Source organism: Vanellus vanellus (genome assembly GCF_965231255.1).
Source record: "Vanellus vanellus genome assembly, chromosome: 3".
Taxonomy (NCBI): domain Eukaryota; kingdom Metazoa; phylum Chordata; class Aves; order Charadriiformes; family Charadriidae; genus Vanellus; species Vanellus vanellus.
The window spans coordinates 19,201,448-19,227,861 of NC_138907.1; the positions used below are offsets into that span (position 1 = coordinate 19,201,448).

Below are 26,414 nucleotides of genomic sequence, written 5' to 3' on the forward strand. Positions count from 1 at the left end.
GATTTTATGTTAACCTGTCTTATTTTCAGATGGCAGCTGCTCTCTAGGCTGCATTAAAACATCTTACAGACTCTTGTGACCTGCTTAAAGACGAGAGGAGAAAAGCCACAATACAGTGGTGCTACAAGGTAGAGGAGCAACTCAGTGGCTGTGCTCTGGTCTTTTTAAAAAAATGCCATTCTAATACATGAGATAATTGTGATACGTGATGATATTTTCACTAGTCCATGCAAAGCAATTTATGGAAGAGGGAGTATTTCCCTTTCTCTTTTTTAAAGAGAGCATACTGTGGAACATCAGACTGCTAAATCCCTTTACTTTGCAGCTTTGGGAAAACTCATAAACACATCTTAGTCTTTATCTGAGATATTCGGCTGAAGTCTGCTTCTAAAACAAAGCGAATGGAAAAAAAGAAACTGCAAGTATGCTCAAGTTTAGAGGAAATCTGCCTCAACTTAGAACTGTACAAAAGGGACATTTCTTTAAATCAAAGATGGAGATAAAAGGGTGTGTTTATGTACAAGATATCATAGCAGCTTTTTTGCAGAATAGTACTTAAAGTTATTAAAACACAACATACATATAACAAAAAAAACCCCAAACTTGGTACAATTTTCTGTTCAAAAAACCCCCATTTTGTTTTAAATTTTCCTGATAAAGAAGAAACATTGATTAAACTAACGTAATGAAATAGAAATTCCCTGACATGACTCTTAATGGTATATCATGCCTAAGAAGTCCTGTCAGTTGAAATTTAGGCTAGAACTCAATGATCTCCAGGAACTAGATTTGAAATGACTAACTCCTGAATGTAACCAGATATTCCTGCAGAAGTAGGATGAATTAAGGTTCAAGGCAAATTCTGCATATAACATAGATCTTAACTTCATTTAGAAGCAATGTTGTTTAAGGCTTTATTAAGGGATTGAGTTACCGCTTCTGCTTAAACAGAAGTGACAGAGTCATTCACAAGGGTAATAAAAATAAACAAGATAATGCCAGAGAGGGAACTGCACCTACTGCTAAGGGAATAACTGAAAAAATAATGTGGATCTTCTGTTACTACTCTTTGGAAAGCAGCATGGGATCCAATGTCCAAATGCAACTCAATTTAAGTAGATTTTTCAAAAGCCTTCATTGAGGTCTCCCAGAAAGGAATGTGGTCAAGAAAAAAAAAAAAAATCAAAGCTTTTACATATAAGTGAATTTGTGAGGATGCAGAGAAGCAATATGATCTACAGGGCTCCGTTAGAAGGCTCTTGGGTGTATGTCTGCTTCTACCAACAACCATTTTACTTTTGACAAACCACTTACATATCTGAATGTTCTTCTGTGTGAAAAGACTAATTTTTTGGGTTTTTTGTTTTTTGGTTTTTTTTTTTGTTTTTAGAAATATACCTTATTTTCTAGACACATTCATAAAATATCTACAGAGGGTAAAAATTTCTGGTTTATAACTTATACAGGTTTTGCAGAACAGCTCATGTTTTTGTTTTTAGTGCAGAGAGGCTAGGTCTGACTGGAAGCGTCCTGTCAAAGCTGCATGAATGAAGCTTGTTTTGGTAATGCTGGTATTGTAAAGTATTCCTGGATAGCACTATTAATCTTGCACTCAACAGCCATTTAATTTTTTTCAGGGTTTATCCTAACAGATTCTGAATAAACTCCTGCAAAATAATTACTATAAAATGATTTATCTAGCATGCTAACCAGTGAGTGTTGAGGACATTCAATAGAGAATCCATTTGTTAAAGATTCCTTGCCTGACACTATTCATTCAAAAGTGAGGAACTGGTGGGCAGACTTTATAGATTACAGGTATTAAAGCACCCACTGGCTCTAAAAGGATAGTTCTGTTAGAAATTCCAGGCTACAATTCTTCAAGCAAAGCATTGTCCCCTTTCTGACACTCTGATGATGCTATGATGTTAAAGGTGGAATGAATTGCTCTCTGAAGTGCCTCTTTTTCTCTCTGTTGACTACAGAGGGACCCTAGAGACTAGCTTTGACATGATTCCTAACTTTCAGATAGCTGAAGTCACAAAAGATGAATACCACCTTGTCTAACTTCATACAACAAAGCATCTGAATGTCTGAACTAAATCTTGCCTAGGGAGATTGAATCCCGTGATGTTGTGAATCAGATGACTGGTTTATTATACAGATTTTATTCCCTGACAGTTCAGTTGAGGTCTAGACTGAGAACTGTGCTGAACTACTTGGAAATTAGCTTTGGAAGTTGGAGCTTAGGAGAAGATTTTTTTTGTCTCCTATCCAATGAAAATATTTTCCGGCCTTTGCTCAAATGCTAAAAAAGGCAGCCAGTGTCAACAAAATACAGATGTGTTAAAAAAGAGGTCTCCTATACACTATTAAGACAAAGAAATAAGGAGAAAGGGACAAGTCCATTACTTGGCTTTGTAAACTGGAAAAGAAATTGTCTTCATTTCATCTAATGCCTTTCCTACGCACTCTTTATGTACACTTGGCACTTCGTAAAACCCACACAAGTACAGCAAGATTCCTTAGGCAAACAGCAAAGCTCTGCCATGACCAAGCTCTCTGCTTGAGTAACTTTTGGAATGAGTGCAGTTTTCTAAAGAGGAGTCCCCAGAGGCAGCGCTCAGTTATACCAACACGGCTGCAGCTTACGCAATGCCTAGCATTAAGTAAAATCTCAAAGCTGACAGTCTCTTCCCTGTTTCATCAGTCAAATCCCTCGACTTAAACTTGTTAGAGATCCACCAGTAAACTGCTGGTTACTGTTGCTGCCACAAATGGCATGATGTTCACTCACTGCTTCTCCCTCATTTCTAAGATTGATGAAAGGGCTATTTAAAATTGTTTCCATTTCCTCCCAACTAACTCCATCCCAGGTGTCAGCTGGGATGCTGACACCTAATGCTCACTGTGGCCCGGCCAAAGGGCTTTGGTCATCTTTATTCATCTGTCGCCATTTGCCTTTGTATTTGTGCTAAGGAATTCACAATCTAATTTCTTTGTCCTTTGCCTGTACTCAAGTGCACAGCACAGACCAGACTCATCTGTGAGTACTGCTCTGAGATGGTATAGCAAGATGAATAAACAGAAACAGTAAGAAACTCCTCTGTAGTATTTACAGAACAGTATCACTGTGGGCTTGCAGTATAGGAAGAGGAATTTTGCACAACTGACTTCCATTTGGTTGTATCCTGCCCCGTCATGACACTTTGGTTTCATTTCAGCAATTAACCTAATTCTCCAGAAAAGGAATGCACTGTTTACTTGAAAAGTCAAAAAATAATATGAACCGGAGAACGCTCTGACTGCTACTAAGCTTTAGAAAACAATTGTAATGCATTACAGACACCGCTGATGTCTGCTACTCCTAGTAACAGAAGCAAGTAGAAGCACATTTATTATAGTTTAAGGGGAGCTACATGAAGTAAAAAATTAGATTCTACAAATCAACAATTAATATGAAGACTACTTGCTACAATATAAACTTATAATGGAATAATAATTGCCCTAAAGGTTTCATGATGAGATAAGATAGGCAGGAATGTTTTATGACTAAAGGGAAATTAGAGGAATAGGCTTGTCCAAATAAGAGAAATTGCCTGATTTCACTTGGAAGCAGAGGAAGTTGGAGGTGCTCCAGAGATGAAATTAGAAGGAAACAGAAGACAAACACTGTAAGCGTGGAAGACCACTGCAAAGTACTCTGCGTAAAGAGGAACAGGTCAAACATCTCTTGGAGTAGAACTTTTTTCCAACATACGATAGAAAAGGTTATTTTGCATTTCCCATTTGTCTTAATCAGTTGTAAGTTATACTTTTAGAAAATACACTTCGTACAAAATGTATTTTGCAATCCAATTTTTTAAAAATCAATATAATTATATAGTAATATGTATCACTGCGAACACATGTCAGCTCCAGCCTCCTTTACCTACAGTGAAAGAACAGCTGTAACTTAAACCTAACTCTCTGTTTTCCAAACCAACTCTTCTGTTGGCTGTGAAGACCCCAGCAATGACAAAGAAACTGAAGTCCAAATCAGTGATGTTCCTGTGAAACCTCTTGTTAGGCTCCTCCTTTTTCAAAAGCTTTGATAAATACACAGGGGACGTATCTTCAGCTCATGCAAGTAGTCAACACTCCAACAATTAGCAGGATGACGTGCAATGTGCTTTGCAACTTCCACTAGCAGAAACTCCACCCAAGCAACTTCATAGTTACTCACTTCACTTCCTTTATTTTGCGGAAATGTCTTGCATGCAGTAAATACTTCCATTACATTGCTGTCTAAGCCACTTGGCAATTTTTGTAGACAGGTGAGTCACTTCACTACTGTTTTGTTACTGATGTGTACAATATAAGTGCCTGATGAGTTAATACTGCTGCCAAAACTTTACACTTAGTGTTTCTTATCTTAGAGCGATTGCCTTCTTTTTGTTATGGTTTCATAAACGTATCTTCATAAACACATGTACATATACTGTTATTCCATGAGGTGCTTAAGGAGTCAACCGTTTCTTCCTATAAATCAATAGTAATGCCAATAATATTACAGAAATATCGAAGTTTTATGCTGTTCATATTTACCTTTTTTTTTGGTACTGTATAACACAATGCTGGATTTATGCAGTTGTTGCTTACAGCTCTAAATGATGTTTTAAAAATCCAGTACATAATTTAGGCTTAAGTGAATGGAATATTCACTGCTGTAGTCTCTGCAAAATCATTTACTCTAGATTGTGGCTCACACAAATCAACCAAAACAGCTTAGATCCCAGTATGCTGCAACACATCATCTGACAGAACCAGACAGATTGCTTCTCAACCCTCAAAGTTTTGAGGTATCAAAATAGTGGCTTTGTTCATCTCTATTTACATCAAATGAAAAATCCACCATTGATATTATTTCTAGAACATGATAAATCTCTCTGTAAGAGCTGACTAAATTGTATTTCCTTGTAGATCTGAAAAACATTTCCAAACCTCATATTTTGCTTACAAATTTGCTGATACTCCATCAATCATGCCCCATGAACAATACACTTCAATCTGGAATTGGACTCAGAATCCAGCTGACTCATTTAAGTGCTTGCAACCTCCCAGTTGTACAAAACTTCAGCACTTCAGCTGGCGATCATTTAAAGAAGGGGGGGAGAAAGTATTCTTAAAATTTCTTTCATGTAATAAAACCTGAGTGGTAATTTAAGATCTTGCCATCTGGATCAATATGCCTTACTAGTGGGGCTTTCAAAGGCTCAATTCATAAAAGCCCTGTATGCCTCATTTATGGAGGTACTCTGTAAAACTGCCTCTGTGGAAGCACAGTGCAGTCTGTCCTTTCTCATCCTCACAGGTGGAAGGCATGCCTCACCGCAATTCAGTAATGATGGGATTTTTGAAAACTCTAGGGGGACGAAGGTGCACAGCTCCCATTAATTTGTGCTCCTAAGTCATTTGGGCAGCTTTTGAAAGTTCCTCTCTTTCCCCACAATTTTCATGACTTCAAAGTAAAAGAATCGCAACATACACGTTTAATGATCCTGACCAAGATTCTGATGTGCAGCTCCAGGTGGGTTTCCAAATACAGCATAAAGGAGTCTCATTTGTTGAAAGGGCATGCACTCCTTTTCATAAAACTTTAGTCCCCCCTTACAGAGTCTTAAATTTTTCAGGGAAATATCAATGCATCGGGTTTAGTCAGTTGGCATTTCTATTTATGTATTATGGATTTGATTTGGAATTACAAGGTCAAGGCTTTTTGGTTTCAGTTGTTCTATTGCAGAGCATCTACTTCACTGTATCCATCACTGCTGGCACCAATGTGCCACACCTCTCCCATACTAGATACAGCGCAGAATTATTAAACGATGTCTGTGGTTTGGTGCAGCAATTGGTTTGCTAAGAAAGCTGGCTGCAGTAGACCATGCAGAAACAGAACAGAAGGACAAAGCCAGCAGGGCTGCCTAAGGCAGAAAGAGGAAGGTTGTGGGCAACAAAAGGGAAGAGCTGGACAGGGTCTTAGAGCAAGACTGGGGCAGATTTGCAATGAGACCTCTCAGACACAGAAAACAAGCTGAATTTGAATATTTCAGAAGATAAGCCCTGAGGTATAGAAGTGCCCTGAGCCAAAATCTTAGGAACTCTTCATTGTGGCAAAGAAAGAGGAGGAATTATAGCTTTTCTCAATCTTCTATGCGTTGCATTACTACAGAGCAGTGGTACCTCAGTGGTATGTATGACACTCATGCAGGCTTTTAAAAAAATAAGATTCTTGCTGCTGACATTATTTCATCTTCTACAACCTGGAAGCACACAGAAAATTTTCTTTCCTTCTTGTCCCATCTTCTCCTCATTCTTGCTCTTCATCTTCCAAAAATTATTTTGCTCATCAATGCCCCTCAGCCCCTGGTGAATCAGCCAGAAAAGGGGACTAGCTTCCACCTGAACAATCCATGTATTTATCTGTGCATTTAATAATTCTAAAAGTTAATTGATTAATCCTTTTGCATTTCATTCAATTTTCACAATTCACTGAGTTTCCCGCAGTCTCACTTGGTTTCTTTGCCAGTTCAACAGATTATCCATCTAGTTAGTTCAGCCTGGTTGATTGAGTGGCTATCTGATTAAGCTTGATTGCTCTAGTTAATTAATTGGATTGTAAATGTTTATTCCAATCACTTTCTAACTGGTCAAACTCTTTCATCATTTCCACTATCTAGACTAATTATTCCTGCCTGATATCCTGTCATTTGTTTTCAGTGTTACCGGTCCCTCTCTTTATTCTTTTTCACCCAGTCTGACTCCTATCCTTTTTGCTTGATCATCATCCTCTTCTGTTCTGACTTTCTAAGCTTCCCCGCTGTCTCTCACCTCTTCTCAAAGACCACTGTAATCATTCACAAACATTAATCAAGCTGCATAGCCAGGTCTTAACATCTTCAGTCCTGTTTAAATCAAAAACCTTTCCTACAGCTAACAGGGAACTTCATGGATCTATATAAAATAAAACTCCGAGCAAAACTACCTCTGACTTTGTTTTAGTAAAATCAAGGTTCTGCATGCCCTTTGTTACAGCCTAGCAGTCTTTTGAAAATGTAGGGGGTTATTATGGAGAGAAAAAGGGAGAGGTAGACTGTCATCTACTAGCACTATAGAATCGGGCTGCATAAATCTTTGAATCTGGAGGAATACTAGTTTAAAATCATTGGGTCATCCATAAATCATCATTGTCCTCCCCATATCTCAAGTGATAATAGTGAATCCTATGATTGTTTCAATAAATCCAAGCAGTTAAAACATCACAAGAACTAAGTGGCAGCAATTAATAGTAATAAAAATAAGTTCAATTTGGGGAAAGCAGATTACAGAGTTCATTTTCTTTCACTGAATCAATGGCTCCCCTGTTGAAATAAGCCTTAATTAAGGGAGAAGGTCAGGATAAAAATCATATACAGCATTAAAAAGATAATGTATTGGCCAATTCTTCAAGGTGTTAAAAAGTACTTAAGACCCACAACTGCCAACATTTGCAGGGGAACTGAAGGATTTGTAGTGTCTCTCAAGCAGCTTCCAGTACCTCTTATGAGCAGGCCCTTCTCCTTTGATTATTACAGTTTTGGATTTTAAAGGCTGAGATTTCTGACTTCTGTTTCTTAACCTAAATCACCTAACCTTTTTTGAATTAGAGTAGAAGCACTTGCCCACTCTGGTAAGCTAACTTTGTCTAAGAAACACCCGCATTCGGTCCTGCTGTGGCAGATTCCAGCCTTTCCACCTTCTGTATGAATGTATCAATTTTAAAGACCGCTTTTATGAGCATTATTATACCATCTAAAACATTGCTTTATACCTCCCTCCTCGTATCTTAAAACCCCAAATACATCATCAGTTGATTAGAAAATAAAACAACTGAACGCTAGGTCCCATTCACCAACATACTGGCATGAAAGACCTATGAAAACCAGACGCTCTAGGTATTCAGGCGCATCTCCCCCTCCCCTTTGGTGAGTACACTAATGTTCTAAATAGATTAAATTATTTAGCATAACCATCACTGTCTATATTTGGCTCCACAAGAAGTAGGTGTTCTTCAGTCAGCAGCAGAAATGCATAATCACTAATTCATTACTGTAAGAAGCTACTCAACCACTAATTGAGTTACTGTGCCTTTTCTAGAAGCAATATTAAGACTAAATTTGCTTAATTTTTTATCCCTAGCATTACTATAACTTAATTTTAAAAAGATGAAAATGAAAAATGAAAACAAAGATAAGCTCCATAACAAGTGCATTAAATTTATTTCACTTAAATGGGCACAAACCACAAGTGAAATAATTTTCACTTTGGAATTGCCTTAAAATGATTTAACTTCACTACAGCCACCACACTCATCTATAAAGCAGTTTTTTTCTCCAGCACAAGATCCCTACAGGATTAAAACGCTAGCAGGTTAGAGATGGTTTTCTGGCACACAACCTGAAGTCAGAATAATTAGTCATACCTCATGGGAGCGCAGAGGTGAATGGGGAGGAAGGTGGTTGCCAAAGCATTTGGAGGCAAATATTCTTAAAATAGTAACTCTTTTTCCAAATTCCTACTTAGTGAAATTAGATCCACAGGAAAACCAGCTCAGTGGAGCTGTATAAATGGCACAGGCCACTCTGAGGAAAATGCAGCCAATCTGCCTAATTTTATTTTTTTTTTTTTAATGAAGGATACTCAGAACTTAATCCAAACATACTGAATAATTTCCATTGACTTCAATTAACTCTGGCTCTATCCTCTGGCTTGGTAAGCTCCTTAATCATGGTATTAATGCCAAAGGAAATTTTCCAGCTTCCCTTACACAAAAATGACCTTGATAGGCTAAGTACTATCGTAAATGTTGATCCTAAACCTCAAATACGGACAACTACTTCTGAAATTTAAGACTACTTTTCTACTTTTTTTTTTTAATAATGTCTATTTTTCAATTTTATAACAGCAGCACAATACCAACTGTTCTCATTCCCCTAAATTTCTGGGCAGTGGTGGATCTCCAGACCATTTGAGATGACATCGTTGGTTCCACTGAAGGTACATGTCTTCTCTCCACTGTCCCATATTACAACTACGCGAATAATTATTAAAAAAAATACTGACACTATTAAGTTAGTGGCTTCGTAAGTCTTCTGTAAACATCTTGCAATTTTACTCAAGTGAAACTTACTTAAAAGTAATATAAAATTTTTAAAGAATTAATAATTAACATCTAAATTAGCTGTAAACGTGTCATGTGGGACTTCAACTAGAAATTTTTTACAGTGAGAACAAAAAATCACTGAAACAAGCTCCCCAGGGACATGGTGGAGTCCCCATCACCGGAGGTTTTCAAGATGCAGCTGGTCAGGGTGCTAGATAATCTCACCTAGGCTTCCTTTCCCACAAAAGGCTGGACCAGATGATCTTTTGAGGTCCCTTCCAACCTGGGCTGTTCTACAATTCTATCAGATACACTAATATTATTTCAGTTCTCAGTTTGGAAGAGGTTAACTTTTCTAGGCAATTTTCCAGTAGGAAGCATCCAGAACTCATTTTGAAAAGGGGCTCACTGGTGTTTCATTAAGTTCAGTTAACCACAACACCCTGTCAGCAAATTAATTTGTAAGACAAACTGCAGAAAGTGAGCATACGTGGGAAAACTGAAATGATACATATTCAGGTTTTGTCTGAATACACACCACCATCATTTCAGTAATGATACAGATACATAAGTAATCCTATTTGGAGAAAGCCCTTATTGATTTCCTGCAGTTGATTCATAAATCTGTTGCTACACTATGTATCAAACGGAATCCTGAAAAATTCTGGCAGTTGCTCATATTTTTTCATACATGTTGCAAGTCTGTATTCTTACTCTTCCCTCACTATCTTTTTTCCCAGTAAAATAACTTTCAGGTCTTCAATTTTTTTCCTTTCTTGAGAGGTCCTCTGTTTTGGATCAGGGATTTTGCTTTCACAACAATCTTAACTTCAACTTTTGTAAGTGTATTATAACCATGAGATCATTACAGAACTAACTAGTTACCAGGTCTGAAGGTAATGAGTTTATTTCTATGTACTTTCAGCATCTACTGAAAAAATCTATTGCTGAGTAGACAGAAGCATTAACTTAATCAACAACACACAGTCTCTCCCCACTCCAAAATAAATATGTTTTTTATGTTGCTTACTGAGCTTGAAAACTTGAAAGCTAAGTGCTTCCTCTTGGACAGGCTGTGTGTCTGAAATAACTGCTTTTAACAGCCTCAGAGCATCATTAAACCTTTAACACGTTTTGGAAGTATTTGATCTCCATGCCCCTTACTTGAAAAGTTACTTAGAATTGGTAAATCGAACATTGCTAAGTAAAACAATGTCTTGTCATTTACTTGTGCTCACTATTAAGTACTTTAATTAAGACTTTTGGAAATAAGTTAGCAAATTAATTAATTTACAACTGCAATAAAATTCAGTAAGAAACCCATTAAATATCATTAATAAGTCGATACGTTACTTAGGAAATGAACTCTATTTTTATTACTAGAAATTACTATCAACTATAAAATGCCACTGTACCAATTACTTTACTTGTAGAAGGAACAAATTCTTAACTGATATTATTAAATTAATATTCTCTGCAATTTTTTTTTTTTTTTGCTTTGGATACTGCACTTATTTAAATTGTAAATTGTAAGAAAGAAAACTAGACAATCAATAGTTTAGGTTTTACACACTGACAAACACAACCTGTGCCACATTTAAGACACAGTAATTGAAAGTCAATTGGCTGTAGGATGATGGACAATACTACCCGTTAACTGTCCTGATCCAAAACCTATACAAGTCCAAGCAGCCTTTCTACTGACTGTAGGGGCTTTCTTATTGGAATCTAATCCTACGGTTCAGGAAAACTTTCTGTTAAAAAAAAAAAAAAAAGGCACTTAGCACATGTCAAGTGCTAACAAGCCCTTAAAGAATTAAAGCCACAGGATGAAGTGCATGAGAATAACGGTACTGATGAACTACAACAATGATAAAAGATGAACTAAATACAGTTTTGGCCAATCCTGAGCCTTTGAAAAAACAACAAAAAACCCCAACAACAACAACAAACCCACCCCCAACCAAAACAACAAAACAAGCACACACACAAACCCACCAAAAAACCAAAGCAAATGAAACTCCTCAATCTGTAAGGGCTTCCAGGTTTTTTTATCAAGTTAACTCAATCAAGACTGATTATATGATGGGATTTGGGAAATCTGAAGGTACTCAAGTGACAAATCACTTTGATTTTCTAATCTGCTGCACCGCTGAACGAAGAAAGGAAAATGTGGCGTGCAATTAAGACATTGCAAAGATAGAGTTATGTTTTCACTCAACAATTTTTAGTTAGATGGGATATGAATCTAGAATTTTCAAATTCAGAATTTAAAAAAAATCAGAATTTTATCAGCATCTGAATTTATTTTTTTTTTATTTTAATTTCCCATTCAATCCCAAATAGGTTGTTATTTTTTCAGTTTGGATGCAATATAAATCCCATCTTTTCCATGATTAAAGAACTCAAAAACTGATATTCCCAATGCTGAAAAGCAAATCCCAACCTCAAACTTCTACCTTCTTTAAGCCCCTGTTGGCATATAATTTAGATCCAGACCTGTATCCACCTATGGAACTGGTAGCCTAATTTCCTAAGATTGTCTGTGTGAGTTAATTTGTTTTTAAACGGTGTATATGGTCTTCAAAAGGCTTAGAAAAAATCAGGCTGAAGGCTTGTTACTGTTTCTCAGATGTTTCTTTCCCAAATTCACCCATGTTTTAGGTGCTTCAGTGACATTAAGGTATCCAACTATCTAAGCTGCCCAGAGGCTTCTAAAAGCTACAGAAAAATTAGTTTTAGATTAATCTTTTGTTATTGCTTTCCCTATTTCCTCCAAGCCTAAGGTGCCACCCTTGGCTGATCATCACCACCTTCTTTCTCGTAAAAGGACACATCTTCAGCTGTGTGCAAAAGGCTTACCAGTTTCAACCAACTGAAAAAAGAACAAGTGGGTTTATTCCCCGGTGATATTATTCATAGACCGCGTCCTGTAAGCAGAGCAGGGGAGTAGCCAGCTGCTACAAATCTGCAGACAAAATGGGAGATTTGTTCCTTCTTTTGCTCACAATATATCCTAATAGCCTCAGCAACTGACATCTGTCATCCGCAGAACAATGCCCAGTAGTGGTATGAGCTCACTCAGCCAACATTATCCTTTCACTCACCTGACTGTCCATCACCTACGTCTCTCCCCCAAGCGCTCCCAGGGGAAGAATTCATGTACCTTCATGAGAGCTGAATATCTCCTGTAGTCTGTCATAAAATTTGTTGCAATGAATTCCCAAAGCACTCTGTATTTGAATGACTTGAGTCCCATTCACTTTTTTGTCTTGGGGATTTGAAATACTTTCTTTTCAGCCTTCAAGAGATACCAAGATGCATTTTGTACATCAGCAGCAGAACAGCTGCATTCTATCTGAAGATGCCCTGCACAATGTCAGGCTGTTCCTTGTTGGAGCTTAGAGATCACCTTTATATACACACAGTGTAATAAGCCCCTTAGTACAACTGGTCTTTGTGGAGAGCAATGTAAATAACCAAAATGTATATTCTCCAGCACATTTCCCTGTCCCAGACAGGTTGAAAAGAAGAACATGCAGCTGAACTCAGCAGTACTCCAAATAAATAAAATGGACAAAAGGTAATGTGTTAAGTGCTATAAGTAATAATATTCTTCACTGACATCCCACCTAAAGATTTCAGTATGATTCACAAGCTCTATAAAGCTGATAGAACTAAAATGCAGCTGCTTCTGGCATGAAGCACTAAATTTACACACTTGGATTGATAAAGGAGCTTGTATTTAAAAAAGTAACCCCCATTATGACTGCCCATTATTAAAATTCCATGTACTACATTGAGCTATTAGGGGTTACTCAGCAATAACTGTTTTGGAACATTGCCTAAGAAAAGCATACTTTGTTAGAATCAAGTTTTCTATGGTTGTTTAAAAAAACAATCCTGAAATTTGCTATCAGGAACATCAAAAAGACAGCTTGCAAGCTATCTGTCTAGGAACCACTCATCTGTGCTACTTTCTGCTGCAGAAAGTGAAGTTATCAGGATAGGCATTTGGCAAGCCAGGGTGGATACTGCTTTGGTTTTCCCAAAGTGAAATTTTCCTAGAAATCCTTTCCTAAGGAAAAAAAAAAAAAACAAAAAAACAACAAACCACTTGTTTCCTTAGAAGTTAAAAGCTTCTAAGGCGCCATTAAAAAAAATTTCTTCATTTAAATGATTTATTTGATGAGAAGCTGTCATTCTGTGAAGGTTCTGCAACAGCCAGAAACCATGCTCGTCTCCAAAAAGGTATCTAAAGACTATGAGCTAGAAGCAATAAAATACTCTATGTTACCTGTACTGCAGTTCTTCATTGCAAAGGAATCCACAGCCGCTACGCTCTTGCTCCCATTAGCAACATACTCCAGTGAGATCCGAAATGGTTTCTCTAGATGTCCAACTCTCCTTTGAAGCAACACCCATCTGGTCTCATCATACAGCGAGAGGAAAGAACAAAGGAGAAGAGAGGTAAGAAAGGCTACTTTACAAGGACCAAATCCCCCAAAGCGGCAGCTCCACATGTGGCTAGTCATACTGTGCCTCCTACCCCAGCCCTCAGTCCCCTCATGGTGCCCCACAGTCGGGGCCTTTCCCTCCCATGGATTTTGCAAAGGCAAGCTTCTAAGCACCAAGATTTCCACCCAGCTAAGATGTGGAAAACTCAGATAAATAATAGCTTATTGCTCTCTTGTGTCACACTTCCATGCTGCTGGATTTCTCACAGATGTCTGCCTGCTGTTCAAAAGAAGCCTAACTTTCTTTGCAAAGCAAGCTGTGAAATCTGTAGCGCACACGCACACTCCCTCTAAATATCACTCCTCCTGCTTCTCACCGGCAACGTCTCTTAGTCACTCAGACAATAAGGCAGTCTCCAGGGCTTGCACAATAGCTCTAAATCCCAGCACTGCGTCGCTGGTTGAGGTCACACATTTTGCTTCTAATGTAGCTGGCTGCAGCATTTACACGTGCTCGAAGCACTACAACTAACACATGCCATTTCTCCTTCTCGCACTTCCTCTCCCCCACCTCCCAAACAAGAAAACAAACAATGTCCCACCAAGTAAATCAAGGAGCTAAGGAACTGGATTAGCAGCCCTGGAGAGTAAGTAACATCCACACTCCAGGAGTGTTTCAACTTAGTGTGCTTGTCACCAAGAGTAAATGAGAACAAAAAGTCTGTATGAGCTAAATTTACCCTCTGAGATGCTAGAAGACATCAAGGCCTGGCTATCTTGAATGTCCACCTTCTCCCCTCTGATCAGTGGGGTCTGCTGCTCCACCTGAAACACCTTGCCAGGCCACACAAGAACTACTCCTAGAGCACGCAAGGAGCTCTTACACACCACTCTCTAACTTTCCTCTTACACACCACTCTCTAACTTTCAAATGTTCTGTCCAGCAAGACATGTCTAAAGGTAGACAGTAAAAATACAAGTATCTGTCTTTTCCCCAATATTCTGGAATTCTGATCTGCAAGGAAAACTTTAAGGAATAAAATATTTGTATGATAACATGCTCTGGCCCATTTCACCTTTCATCCTTGGGCATAGGCTGCCAGTAAAACCACTTGTTGACACCATTTGTGAAGGGCTGCTTCCCAAGAGGTGTGTATTACGTTGGCAGCAATAGAGAGCCCATTACCCATTTCACCCCAGTTTATTCAGTGCCTGCTCACTAACCACAAACGTGACCACAGACTGTCCAGATCAGAGATTCTGTCAAGCCACTCAGTCACTAGCAATCCACTTCTTCACATCACTTCTGTCACAGGAAAAAAAAATGCAGCACCAAGGAAAAAAGATCTCTTTGTAGCGTACTGTAACTGGTCAGCTGGAGCCAAACAAGACAACAGAGGTCTAATAATATCTATTAGGAAATGCTTTTTACAGCTGCAATTTTTAAAAGATTAGAACGAAAACTTCCTGGGTTTCCTTAAGTTTCTTTCAAATACCAACATTAAGCATGTTTGAGGAAGATTAACTATTTCTAGTTGACATAATGGGCGAGAGGCAACACATTTTTCATTGCCCTTACAAAAATGTTTTCTCATCATAGAATCACAGAATGGGTTAGGTTGGAAGGGACCTTAAACATCACCTAGTTCCAACCCCCCTGCCATGGGCAGGGACACCTCCCACTACACCAGGCTGCTCAAAGCCTCATCCAACCTGGCCTTGTACAATTCCAGGAATGGAGCTTCCACAACTTCTCTGGGCAACCTGTGCCAGTGTCTCATCACCCTCACAGTAAAGAATTTCTTCCTAATATCTAATCTAAATCTACCCTCTCCCAGTTTGAAGCCATTACCCCTCGTCCTGTCACTACACACCCTTTTGAAAAGTCCCTCTCCAGCTTTCTTGTAGGCCCCCTTCAGATACTGAAAGGCTGCTATAAGGTCACCCTGGAGCCTTCTCCAGGCTGAACAATCCCAACTCTCTCAGCCTGTCCTCACAGGAGAGGTGCTCTGTCCCTCGGATCATCTTTGTGGCCCTCCTCTGGACCTGCTCCAACAGGTCCATGTCCGTCTTGTATTGAGGCCTCCAGAGCTGGACACAATATTCCAGGTAGGATCTCATGAGAGCGGAGTAAAGGGGCAGAATCACCTCCCTTCACCTGCTGGCCACGCTTCTTTTGATACAGCCCAGGACACAGTTGGTCTTCTGGGCTGCAAGCACACATTGCCGGCTAATGCTGAGTTTCTCATCAACCAACACCCCCCCAAAGTTCTTCTCTTTAGGGCTGCTCTCAATCCATTCCCTGCCCAGCCTGCATTTGTGCTTGGGATTGCCCTGACCCATGTGCAGGACCTTGCACTTGGCCTTGTTAAACTTCATGAGGTTGAAATGGGCTCAACTCTCAAGCCTGTCCAGGTCGCTCTGGATGGCATCTCACACCCCTCCAGCATGTCAACCGCGCGACACAGCTTAGTGTTGTCAGCAAACTTGCTGAGGGTGCACTCAATCCCACTGTCCATGTCATCGACAAACATGTTGAACAGCACTGGTCCCAGTACCGACCCCTGAGAAACGCCACTTGCAACTGATCTCCACTTGGTCATCAAGCTGTTGACTGCAACTCTTTGAGTGCGACCATCAAGCCAATTCCTTATCCACCAAGTTGTCCATCCATCAGATCCATGGCTCTCCAATGTAGAGACCAGGATGTCATGCAGGACAGTGTCAAATGCTTTGCCTAAGTCCAGGTAGATGATATCAGCTGCTCTTCCCTAACCCACCAATGCTGTAACCCTGTCATAAAAGGCCACCAAATTTGTCAGGCACGACTTGCCTTGGTGAAGCCATGTTGGTTGTTACCATTCACCTCTTTATTTTCCATGTGCCTTAGCAGAGTTTCCAGGAGGATCTGCTCCATGATCTTGCTGGGCACAGAGGTGAGACTGACTGGCCTGTAATTTCCCAGGTATTCCTTTTTTCCCTTTTTGAAAACAGGGGTTATGTTTCCCCTATTCCAGTCAGTGGGAACTTCACCAGACTGCCACGACTTTTCAAATATAATGGAAAGCAGCTTCGCAACTTCATCCGCCAGTTTCCTGGTAGATCAAGTACCCCCATCCCTGCCTGGTGTATGGGTTTGTGCTTGTACATGAGCTGTGCACAAGAACACATTTTTCTTGGGGAAGGGAACCTGCTGCAACAGAAGCTCTGAACAAAAGAAACTACACAGTTTATCTGGCATCCATAACAAGAACCTCTTTCTCCAAAAGTATGCCAGAATTTGGATGTTATCAAGTTAAGACACACTTCTGAAAGGAAATATAACAACATACGTGTATGACATTTGCACCAACCAACCATCACTTGTGCCTGCTATAAGGACGGATCAATCCCAAATCGCAGACCCTATACTGCTACCAGCTAAGGGACTTCTCTTTGCTCCAAAGGCAGACGCACTGTTTATCTCATCAGGGACACAACGGTGTCATTATGCTCCACTGAACTGGACAGAATTCCCAGCAAGCAAGGAAGCTGCCAACAGGTATGTTAAGTACCTAAAGAAAAGTCCTAAGCAAGGGCTGCTTAAAGACCCTGTGGACACCTAATGCAGTTCAGCTTGCAACTCAGAAAAGCAAATGCTGCTTTTTAATGATTTACTAGGTTTCTTCCTCCCTCCTCTTCCAGCAAGAAGAGCGAAACTAGACTGCTAAGTTTCATTTTTTGTTTACTTATTTTCATTTCCATATCTCATCTTCCAACTTCTGTGCTTGAGAAGGGGATGTTGGCATTCCCCTCCACCAAATAGATAAATCTGCTTTTACTGAAGTTAAATAAAATAAAGCAGAGAATATTTTAAATGCCTAACTTTTGCGTGCATTATTTCTTCTGTCATCTCAAGCTACATATATTATAGGGACTAGAGCATATGAATTTCCCTACAAATAGAGTAAAAAACCACCATAGATTTAATTTTGATTATGAAATACAGAAGTATCTGTATGTCATGAAAATCGTTCTCCTCAGCTTCAGAAGACTGATGGATTTTAATTCCAAGTACGCAGTGGCTCTCAACAATGATTTCCATTTCTGTGCTACTGCTAACCCTCTGGATAAATGTGCCAGGAGTTTTAGGAATTGCTTTTCTGAGTTACTGGTGCAATAACTTTAGTTTGAAATTCTCAGGTCTCTCATAGTTTACCACAGAAACTTTATTAACTCCCAGAGCTGTTGCCAAGCAGGTATTTTATATCACCGCAATGCAAGACTGGAAAAGGCAGATTCACTCAAGTCCAGATTCATTACAAAATATATTCATATTTTGTCGTACAAATTCCTACAATAGGTTTTCTGAGATTCAAAGATTCATGTGAAAAGAAATCCCAAGTATCAGCCTCTTTCTTCAGAGACGTGAAAATAAATGAGCTAAAGATGACACTAACTGGTGGATTTATCACAGACACTAAAAATAGCTGCTGGGTCACTAGAGACCCCTACGGGCAAATTCCAATGGGAGTTAATTCTGCCATCATTCCATGGCAGAATAGGGACTCCAATCTCCAGACCTTTCCACGCAACACCCTGTAGAACACCACCTCAAACTGGAAGAGAGTAGATTTAGAATAGATATTAGGAAGACATTTCTTACTATGAGGGTGGTCAGGCACTGGCACAGGTTGCCCATGGAAGCTGTGAAAGCTCCATCCCTGGAGGTGTTCATGGGGCTTTGAGCAACCTGGTCTAGTGGAAGGTGTCCCTGCCCATGGCAGGGGGGTTGGAACTAGGTGATCTTTAAGGTCCCTTCCAACGTAAACCATTCTATGATTCTATGATTTAACAGACCCATAATCATTTGCAGATCCTGTACTACAGGCTACCTGGCAGCAGCAAGACCTACTTCAGCATAACTGATGTGCATTAGATGTTAATTAGTAGTAGCTTTATTAAATTTCTATTAGTGGCCTATATGTTATGACTCTAATTTTAGAAAGCATTTTAGCAAGGTAACAGTAAAGCTACTTCAGTCACCTTTTGAGACAGATGGGGAAATACCACATGTGGACCCTCCTCATACTGGAATTGTGCTTAACCAACCTGATACCTTTCTATGCTGCTTGGTGGAGGAGGGGAGCAGTGGATGTTGCTTATCTTGACTGTAGCAAGGTTGTCAATGCTGTCTCCCATCCCATCCTCGCTGGTAAACTGATGGAAGTACATACTGTGTAAGTGGGCAGTGAGGTGGGCAGAAAAGTAGCTGAACTGTCAGGCTTAGAGGGTTATCATCAGCGGTACAAAGTCGAGCTGGAGGCCAGTCACTAGTGGTATACCTCTGGGCCAATAGTGGGGCCAATAAGGTTTTCTGTCTTCATCAATGACCTGGATAATAGGGCAGGCTGCACCATTAACAAGCTTCCAGCCCGACTGGAAGGAGTGGTTGGTACACAGGATGGTTGGGCTGCCACTGAGAGGAGCCTTGAAAGGCTGGAAATTTGGGCCAACAGGAACCTCATGAAGTTCAACAAAGGGAAAAGCAAAATGCTGCCTCTGGGGAAGAACAACCCCATGTACCAAAACAGGCTGGAAAGCAGCTTTGCAGAAGAAGAATTATCGGTCCTGGTAGACAAAATGTTGAACATAAGCTAGCAATGTTTCCTCAATGACAAGGAAGGCTAATAGCTTCCTGGGCTGCACTGGGAACAGCAGATCAAAGTGGTGATTCTTCCCCGCTTTCAGCCCTGGGTAGACACATGTGGAGCCTCAGGTCCAGTGTTAGACTTTCCAGCACAAGAAAGACATGGAATTACTGAAATAAGTGCAGCAAACAGCCACAGAGATGATTAAAGGACTAGAACATCCAACATACAAGAAGAGGGTGAGAAAAATGGTTTTGTTTAGCCTGGAGAAGAGTAGGCTCAGGAAGGATCTTATCAATGTTTATATGTTATGGTAGGATGGAAAGAAGACAGAATCAGACAGTGGTATCCAAAAAAAGGACAACAGACATGCACAAGGCACATTTCCTTGGATTGAAAGACAAGAAATTCCATTTAAACGCAAGAGAAAACTTGCTTACTCTATGGAGGATTGAACACTGGAATAAGTTGCCCAGAAATCTTATGGAATCTCAATCCTTTAAGAGGTATCCAAAACTTGAATGGATATAGCTCTGGGTAACCTGCTGTAGCTCACCCTGCATCAAGCAGATGTCAATCTCGGAGGTTCCTTCCAACCTCAACCATTCTGTGGTTTCTGCAATTCTGTGAAACTTAAGTCCCAAAAGCAAATTACAGTAGATAACAGATTGCTCCTGTTATCTTCTGCATAACCTCCAAGTACTCTACAGAGTGATGAATCAGGCTGGTCAGCTGACAACTGCAAGGACAAAGGCATCAGTTACTGTGCACGTAGCTATCATCTCCGCACAGCCTTCAACATCAAAACCTATTTTTACCACAACATTGGCCATAATAACCATGATGATATCTCTAGATACTGCCTCAAGCAATAACAAAGACCACACTCTAACATTTTTATTAAATATTTTATGCTGTAAAGCAACAAAGTATACTGTATTGTTTAGGCACTGCTCAGTGACTTGATACAGCAGGCCTGATCCACCCAACAGAACCTTCCCTGCAGTTACAGTAAGAAAAAAATTGTCTCAGGTATCTAGAATCTCCAACATACATACATTTAGACAGAAACTAGTAACACCATGGTCTTCAGTGACAGAATAGCTCAAAATCCTGGATCCAAATATTTTCAGACTTCAGACAAGTTCAGACCTGGATATATTATCTAGACAGAATCTGTTGCTTAAAGAAAGCCTGGGCAACACCCAGAGTTTCTCTTACGAGGCTGTATTGCTCTTCTCCAAAACAGAAAACACTGCTGACAGAACCCAAACACAGTACAAGGGCTGAATTTTCAAACGACCTTCTGTATACTCATTCACGCTCCTTTACATGAAGGTAAGCTAGAAACCACCTTGGGCCTCGCACAGCCCTGCAAGGGTTAGGTGTTAGATCCTGAACTAAGCCACAGTACTTCTCTGTAATCTAACCTTTCTTAAACGTCCCACCCACGACTCAGTTTTTCAGGTACCAGGTTTTGCTCCCCTGCTCCTATTTCACATGTAGTTACCCAGTTGCAGAAGTCATAATCCAGTTTTCATGGAAACTTAATTTCTGAGATATATTTATATTTTAGACACTCTTTGGTTGTTCACGCAGCATGTAGCTTCAGAAGGAATGCATTACTGATTAATTCGAATCAATACGCTAATGCTTTAGATGCCATTTTGCATGCTCCTCTGGGTAATGCCAGCACTGATTAACTGCAAGTACAAGTCAGGATGCTCTCTTAGAGGCAGTGAATTGAAAAGGAAAAAAAAAAAAAAAAAAAAGAAAAAAAAAAGAGGTGCCAGAACTCTCAAGGAAAATCTCAAACCAGAACATTTGCATCCTGCATTTGTCTGTCTCCATGGATAAATGATTTTGAATCCAATTAACATACACATACTCACTGGTGCTCTTTCATCCTGCTAAAGAGGGGTTTCAAAATGCTTGATTCCGGCAAGCTTTGGGACTTTGGTCTACATCCCATGTATAGCAACCATCTTTGTAACCATTCCCCAGACATCCATCTACATCTGCAAGGTAGAATTAATTTCTGTGCCGTCAGCCAGCCTGACACCTGTGTTGCCACCTCTGTCTTCAGTACAGCGCACTGTCTGTTTGCACCAGCCCTTAGGCATAAGTTAAGTTTCACCCAGAATACTATCCCAGCCTGACTCCGATCAAGCCACTGCTTTCTCACATGTAGAGGCCAATTTGAAAGCAAGTCTTCAACATATGAGAAAGAATATAGAAACAATTAGCAAAAATCAAAGAACTGACCCTTAAATTGTATCGCCTTCTATATAGTAAATGAGGGCTGAACACACTAGAACTGTGGTGTAGGAACTGAAGAGCTGCGTGGCTCCTCTGGGTTACCATTCAGCATGTGCGCTCCCAGCAGCTATTAATAGGAGGCCAAGGGAAAACAAGAACTTCGAACTATCTCGCTTCCTTAAGAAAAAAACTCTTTGAATTCAAGCTGTGTTTTGTGCTCTCATCTCTACTCGCCACAGAAAAAAAAAAGTGGAATTTAACAGACTCCTCATACCTAAGATGAGTTACAGTGTGATTTTATTTCTCCAGGTCCAGGCTCTCTCTCATCTAAAATACTCCTATTGTTACCAACACTTATGGTATGTCTGGTAGAAAAACGCAACGTATCTCAGCAAGGACTTAGTTTTATCTCTTTGGTAAAAAGTTCAGCGAACTTTTGGGAATTACAATATTAAATGGCAATAATAGCAGCTGCATCAGAATTATTTCACATTAAAATCCACCTGTGGATTTTTAAGAATGAAACCTCGATAAGGGCAGAATTAAAAATTATCAGTAGGTGTCCAAAAGAGAATTTTTCCCCTTTACTAGATGAATTGGTGGAAGAACATAACTTTCTCCTCCCTGTGTGCCATTGCATAATTATACAGGAGTTTATAACAGGTTTTAATCTTGCCTCCGTACTGCTCCAGACCTTCTTTTGCTTCAGCAATTAATGGGCACTGCATGAAGAAAGAACCAGACTAGGTCTTTTCAGGCTGCAGTAAACAGAAAATCAAAAAAATGTTTTCAAGAAGACGCCAATACAATTCTAAGAGATAGAAGGAGAAAAAAATAAAATAACCCATAGGAGGTTGTCTAAACTCTTTTCTCATGTGTTCAAACAAAACAATACACTGTCTTGCAATTACTTTTAATTATCAACTTTAAATTAATTTCAGTTTACTAGTCTTAAAATTACTTAGAAGACATCATGGCCTGAATTCGATGCGTGATGATATAGTCTTGAAGAGGATCTACTTTCTAAAATGGAAACAAATCAAGTTACCGTATATTAATACAAAAGATTATTTAGCATTGAAGGAGATAGTTCTTGATGTGCAAAGCAGAAAGTTTGCAATGCTAACTCTTCTGCTTATGTATCATTCCACTTAATAAGAGAAAGAAATCTGGTATACATTTTCCTCTATTGATTTAATGCCAGTTGTCTTTCTACCATTTCCTATGGCCTTTTGCATAAGCAAGATGTAACTGCTAGTTGTAGGTTAAATACAGTTTAAGACTTTTATTGGTGTCATTGGATCAGACCTTTAAAATCCCTGTGACCGGTTCCAAGAACACTTCCCCGCCCTTCCCACAAAATGCCTTTAGAAGATGGCTTCACAAAAGTTTTGCCATAAAAAAGATTAAATAATTGTAATTATTTTATTTCCTTTTACTCATTTAATGCTTTTAAGATAAAACTAGTAACACCACCACCCCCCAAAGAAAATGGTCTGTAATTCTGCTAGGTTTGACCGATGAGTCAGACGCAATGCGTAATCACCTTGCCTACAACAGGAGACCCCAGGATTTTGGAATGGTATCCCCTCACGTGTACTAGGAAGGAAGCTAACTCTACCCTCCTTTTAGGATTGCAACACTGGGCTCTTTTGTACAGCTAATCTATTGAGAACTGTACAACTGTGGAGATACTGCAATATGGCAGAAATTGCTTTAGGTTTCAGTGAGACACAAGTAGCCCACAAAGGATATTTTTATGTTATACTTATTCTTGGATAACAATGAAAATTTGCAATTAAGTCACTAGAGTTTCATTAGTAGTAGATCCTCCTCCTGTATTTAGAGCATGCTACAAGACCACAACACAACTACTCTACATAGGAAAATTTATTAAAATGGCAGAAGAAAAAACCTACAGAAAAAATATACTTTCCTGTTAACTTCCATAGAGTTAAAAATATTAATTTTTTTTTTTGCATCTCTTTCATGAGTGTCTCTTAGAAAAATCACTGTTTGAAAGATTTTGCTTTACTAACCTGGTGAAAGTAAATTCCCTGCTCTGAAAATCTGAAGACTACATCTGAATTCTGTAAAGAATTGATTCAGGTAAGTAACTGAAGAACTGCAGCCTCACAATTAAATCTAATTCTTGTGATTACAAATGAGAATCTTTTAATGGAATTTAATACAGACAGAGGCCCTGGAAGAAAGACCACTGGAACTGCAGAGGGATTCAAAGACAGACAATGAAATTATGCTGTACGGTGGTGGGCAAACATCTTTCCAACAGAGTAATCTGGCACCTTTGTACTGGAACGTAACCCACTAAATGACAGGGTTATTAGTTCAGTTTTCCTTTTTAAAATGGCTGTGGAAAGCGTAATCCGGATACTTATAGGATGATTTTTGTTACTGACCATTCTGAAATGTAAACTTAATGCTACAGGCACACTAAGAAACTCATCTACTCAGAAGCTCTGTTGGCCAAGTGGGGCTGAGACACGAGAAAGCGTTGTTTTTCTAAATGACAGAACAAATTATTTTAATTAGCCACTTCATCACATCTAATAAACAGTTCTGAGTTTTTTGTGGGAGCTCCCTGCTGACATAACATGACTAATCGCTCCAGTAGGAGACTACTGGAATTGCAAATACAGTAGAGCTAAACAACAGAGGAATATGTTCATCTGGCACTGAACTGTCCTTTCTGTTCCCCAGTTAAACCATTCAAGGTGGAATGTTCTTCCACCTCTTGAGAAGTAGACGGTTGGAGGTACTCCTGGGATACTACAATTCGTAATTAAATCTGAGATGTAGCATCAAACCTGATGTGAAAAGAACAACAGCTCAGCATACTTTTCTGATGCACAACGGCTCTTTAGTGTCACCTCCTCTTGTAGTCCTCTCCCTGTTTGCATATGAGCTTGATTACACTTTCTTTAATGAAGCTAACACTGCCAAAAAAATGAGATTTCACTGTATGAAACCAAATCGCAATAACTGCTGGCAGCATGTAAACCATGGCGATCCCAGGAACACTTAGCATTCATACAAACCATTACAACTTTAGATGCTTATACAGACCCTCACAGCCCCTTTGCAAAGAAATCAAACACCTCATTTTTCAGGTGGGTGAAAAGGAGGCACAGGAAGGTTGTATGACTCATTTAGTCAATAACTAGATCGCAGAAATAGGATCAGAGATAAAAATTTCTGATTCTTATTCCTATGTCCCAATCCACTGCATCATGCTGCTTCTGATGAGGGTAATTAAATTTCATGCTTCAGGGAGTAACTTAATTGTCTTTGAGGATCAGAAGGAAATTCCATCCTTTCAACCCAACGTACAATACTGCTTAGGTGTGCCAAATAGTAGTTTTCATTTTTTATTTAAATATTGAAAGTAAAAAATAATCTGATCTTAATTACAGTCAAGTACAGTCAAGGCTTCAGAAAGACAGGATGTCTTTTCAAAGAGAAGACTAGTGACAACGTATTCTGAAATAACTGAGTTCTCAATAGCCGTGTCTGGGAGACCAAATAAATTGGGATTTTTACCTCAGCACTCAGCAATGGCTTTTCACGACACAGCTAAAAGGAAGTATGAATATTGTGCCCATTCACCATCTAAATGGTGGAATAAAAGTCATGAAAGATTTTAGGTTCAAAGGCTGAAAGAGTGGATGAGAGGGAACGTTTTACTTCAGAGAACAGCTGTGCTTAACTCTGTACCCTTTAGGGATATGTTGCAATTATAAAGCAGCTTTAATAACCTAGACTTCAAAATAAGGTATCAATATATCCAAAGAAAGATTAAGGACCAGATAAAGGACTTTGGGTCATAAGGTTCATTGGGATTTACAGAACATCTACTCCAGGTGTTCCTGCCTGCTACAAGAGAGTCCCTAACCTCCTGTAAGAGGCTCCTAAACCCCATTCATCAGGTCAAACCCCATAAAAAGCTCTGTTTAGAAAATAATATTCTGACTGGATTTCAGAGATTCCCAGAAACCAAAACGGCTGGCATATAATCCTTAGCAAATGCCACCTTTCCCATAATTTCAGCTATTCAGTGTTTTGCTGTATATGATGTATGTATATGATCGCATCGGGCATAGGGCATGCCATATGCAGTGCAAAATAGGTAAATAAAACATGGTGCAAAATAAATAGAAGTGGAACGTCTCCCATAAAACTGTACAATACAGAAGATGTCTTATACATAAGCAACGTGAGGGGTAGCATGAAAGGAAATTTCAGGGGTGAAGACAAAAGATGCATTTCCTGATTAACAACTTCCTCTTCCAATTTAATTTGCTTCCTTCAAACAGACTTTTGAAAGATCCTTTCATTAGGAAGGATCTGAATGGGGAAAGATCATGGTTGGAATGCAGAAAGGCTGTGCCCATTATTGCTTAAGTAACAGATATTATAAGAGTTACCCTGTCGGGGAAAGGGACCTTTGAATTGTACAACTCAACTTTGAATGGAGAAAGATATTTAAAAAAAAAAAAAAAGAAAGAGTGACTAAACCAATCACCTGGCCTGTGTATTCAAAGAAAGGGAACTTGGGAGGCTCGCATCTACTCATCAGAGCAAACGGCACGTTAGAAGTCAGGCTGTACCGCTTAAGAACTGAAATGTCAACTTTAAAGAGAAAGAAACACCATGAAAGTGAGGTTTGCACAGTTTTCAACATAGCAGCAGTCACAGCAATGTTACCACAGTTGACAACAATGTCCTTGCTATTTTACCACATTTGGAATATATACGAGAATAACATCTGTTGTGTAGGTCCAAATAGAAGAAATGCTGCCTACCGTCAAGTCTAACTTTTGCCACACATGTTGAGCCTGTTTCTGTCCCACTGATCTAATCTCCCTC

General features: G+C 39.3%; 1 protein-coding gene across 1 annotated transcript in view; it reads right to left on the reverse strand.

The window, feature by feature from the left end:
* Positions 1-26,414, reverse strand: part of ALK (ALK receptor tyrosine kinase) — a gene marked incomplete at both ends in the record, with an annotated part of 320,185 nt that overhangs the window by 90,561 nt on the left and 203,210 nt on the right. Inside the window, one exon of the mRNA XM_082481002.1 lies at positions 13,479-13,606. Within this exon, the coding sequence (XP_082337128.1) occupies positions 13,479-13,606 (128 nt within the window). The remainder of the gene's footprint in view (positions 1-13,478; positions 13,607-26,414) is intronic.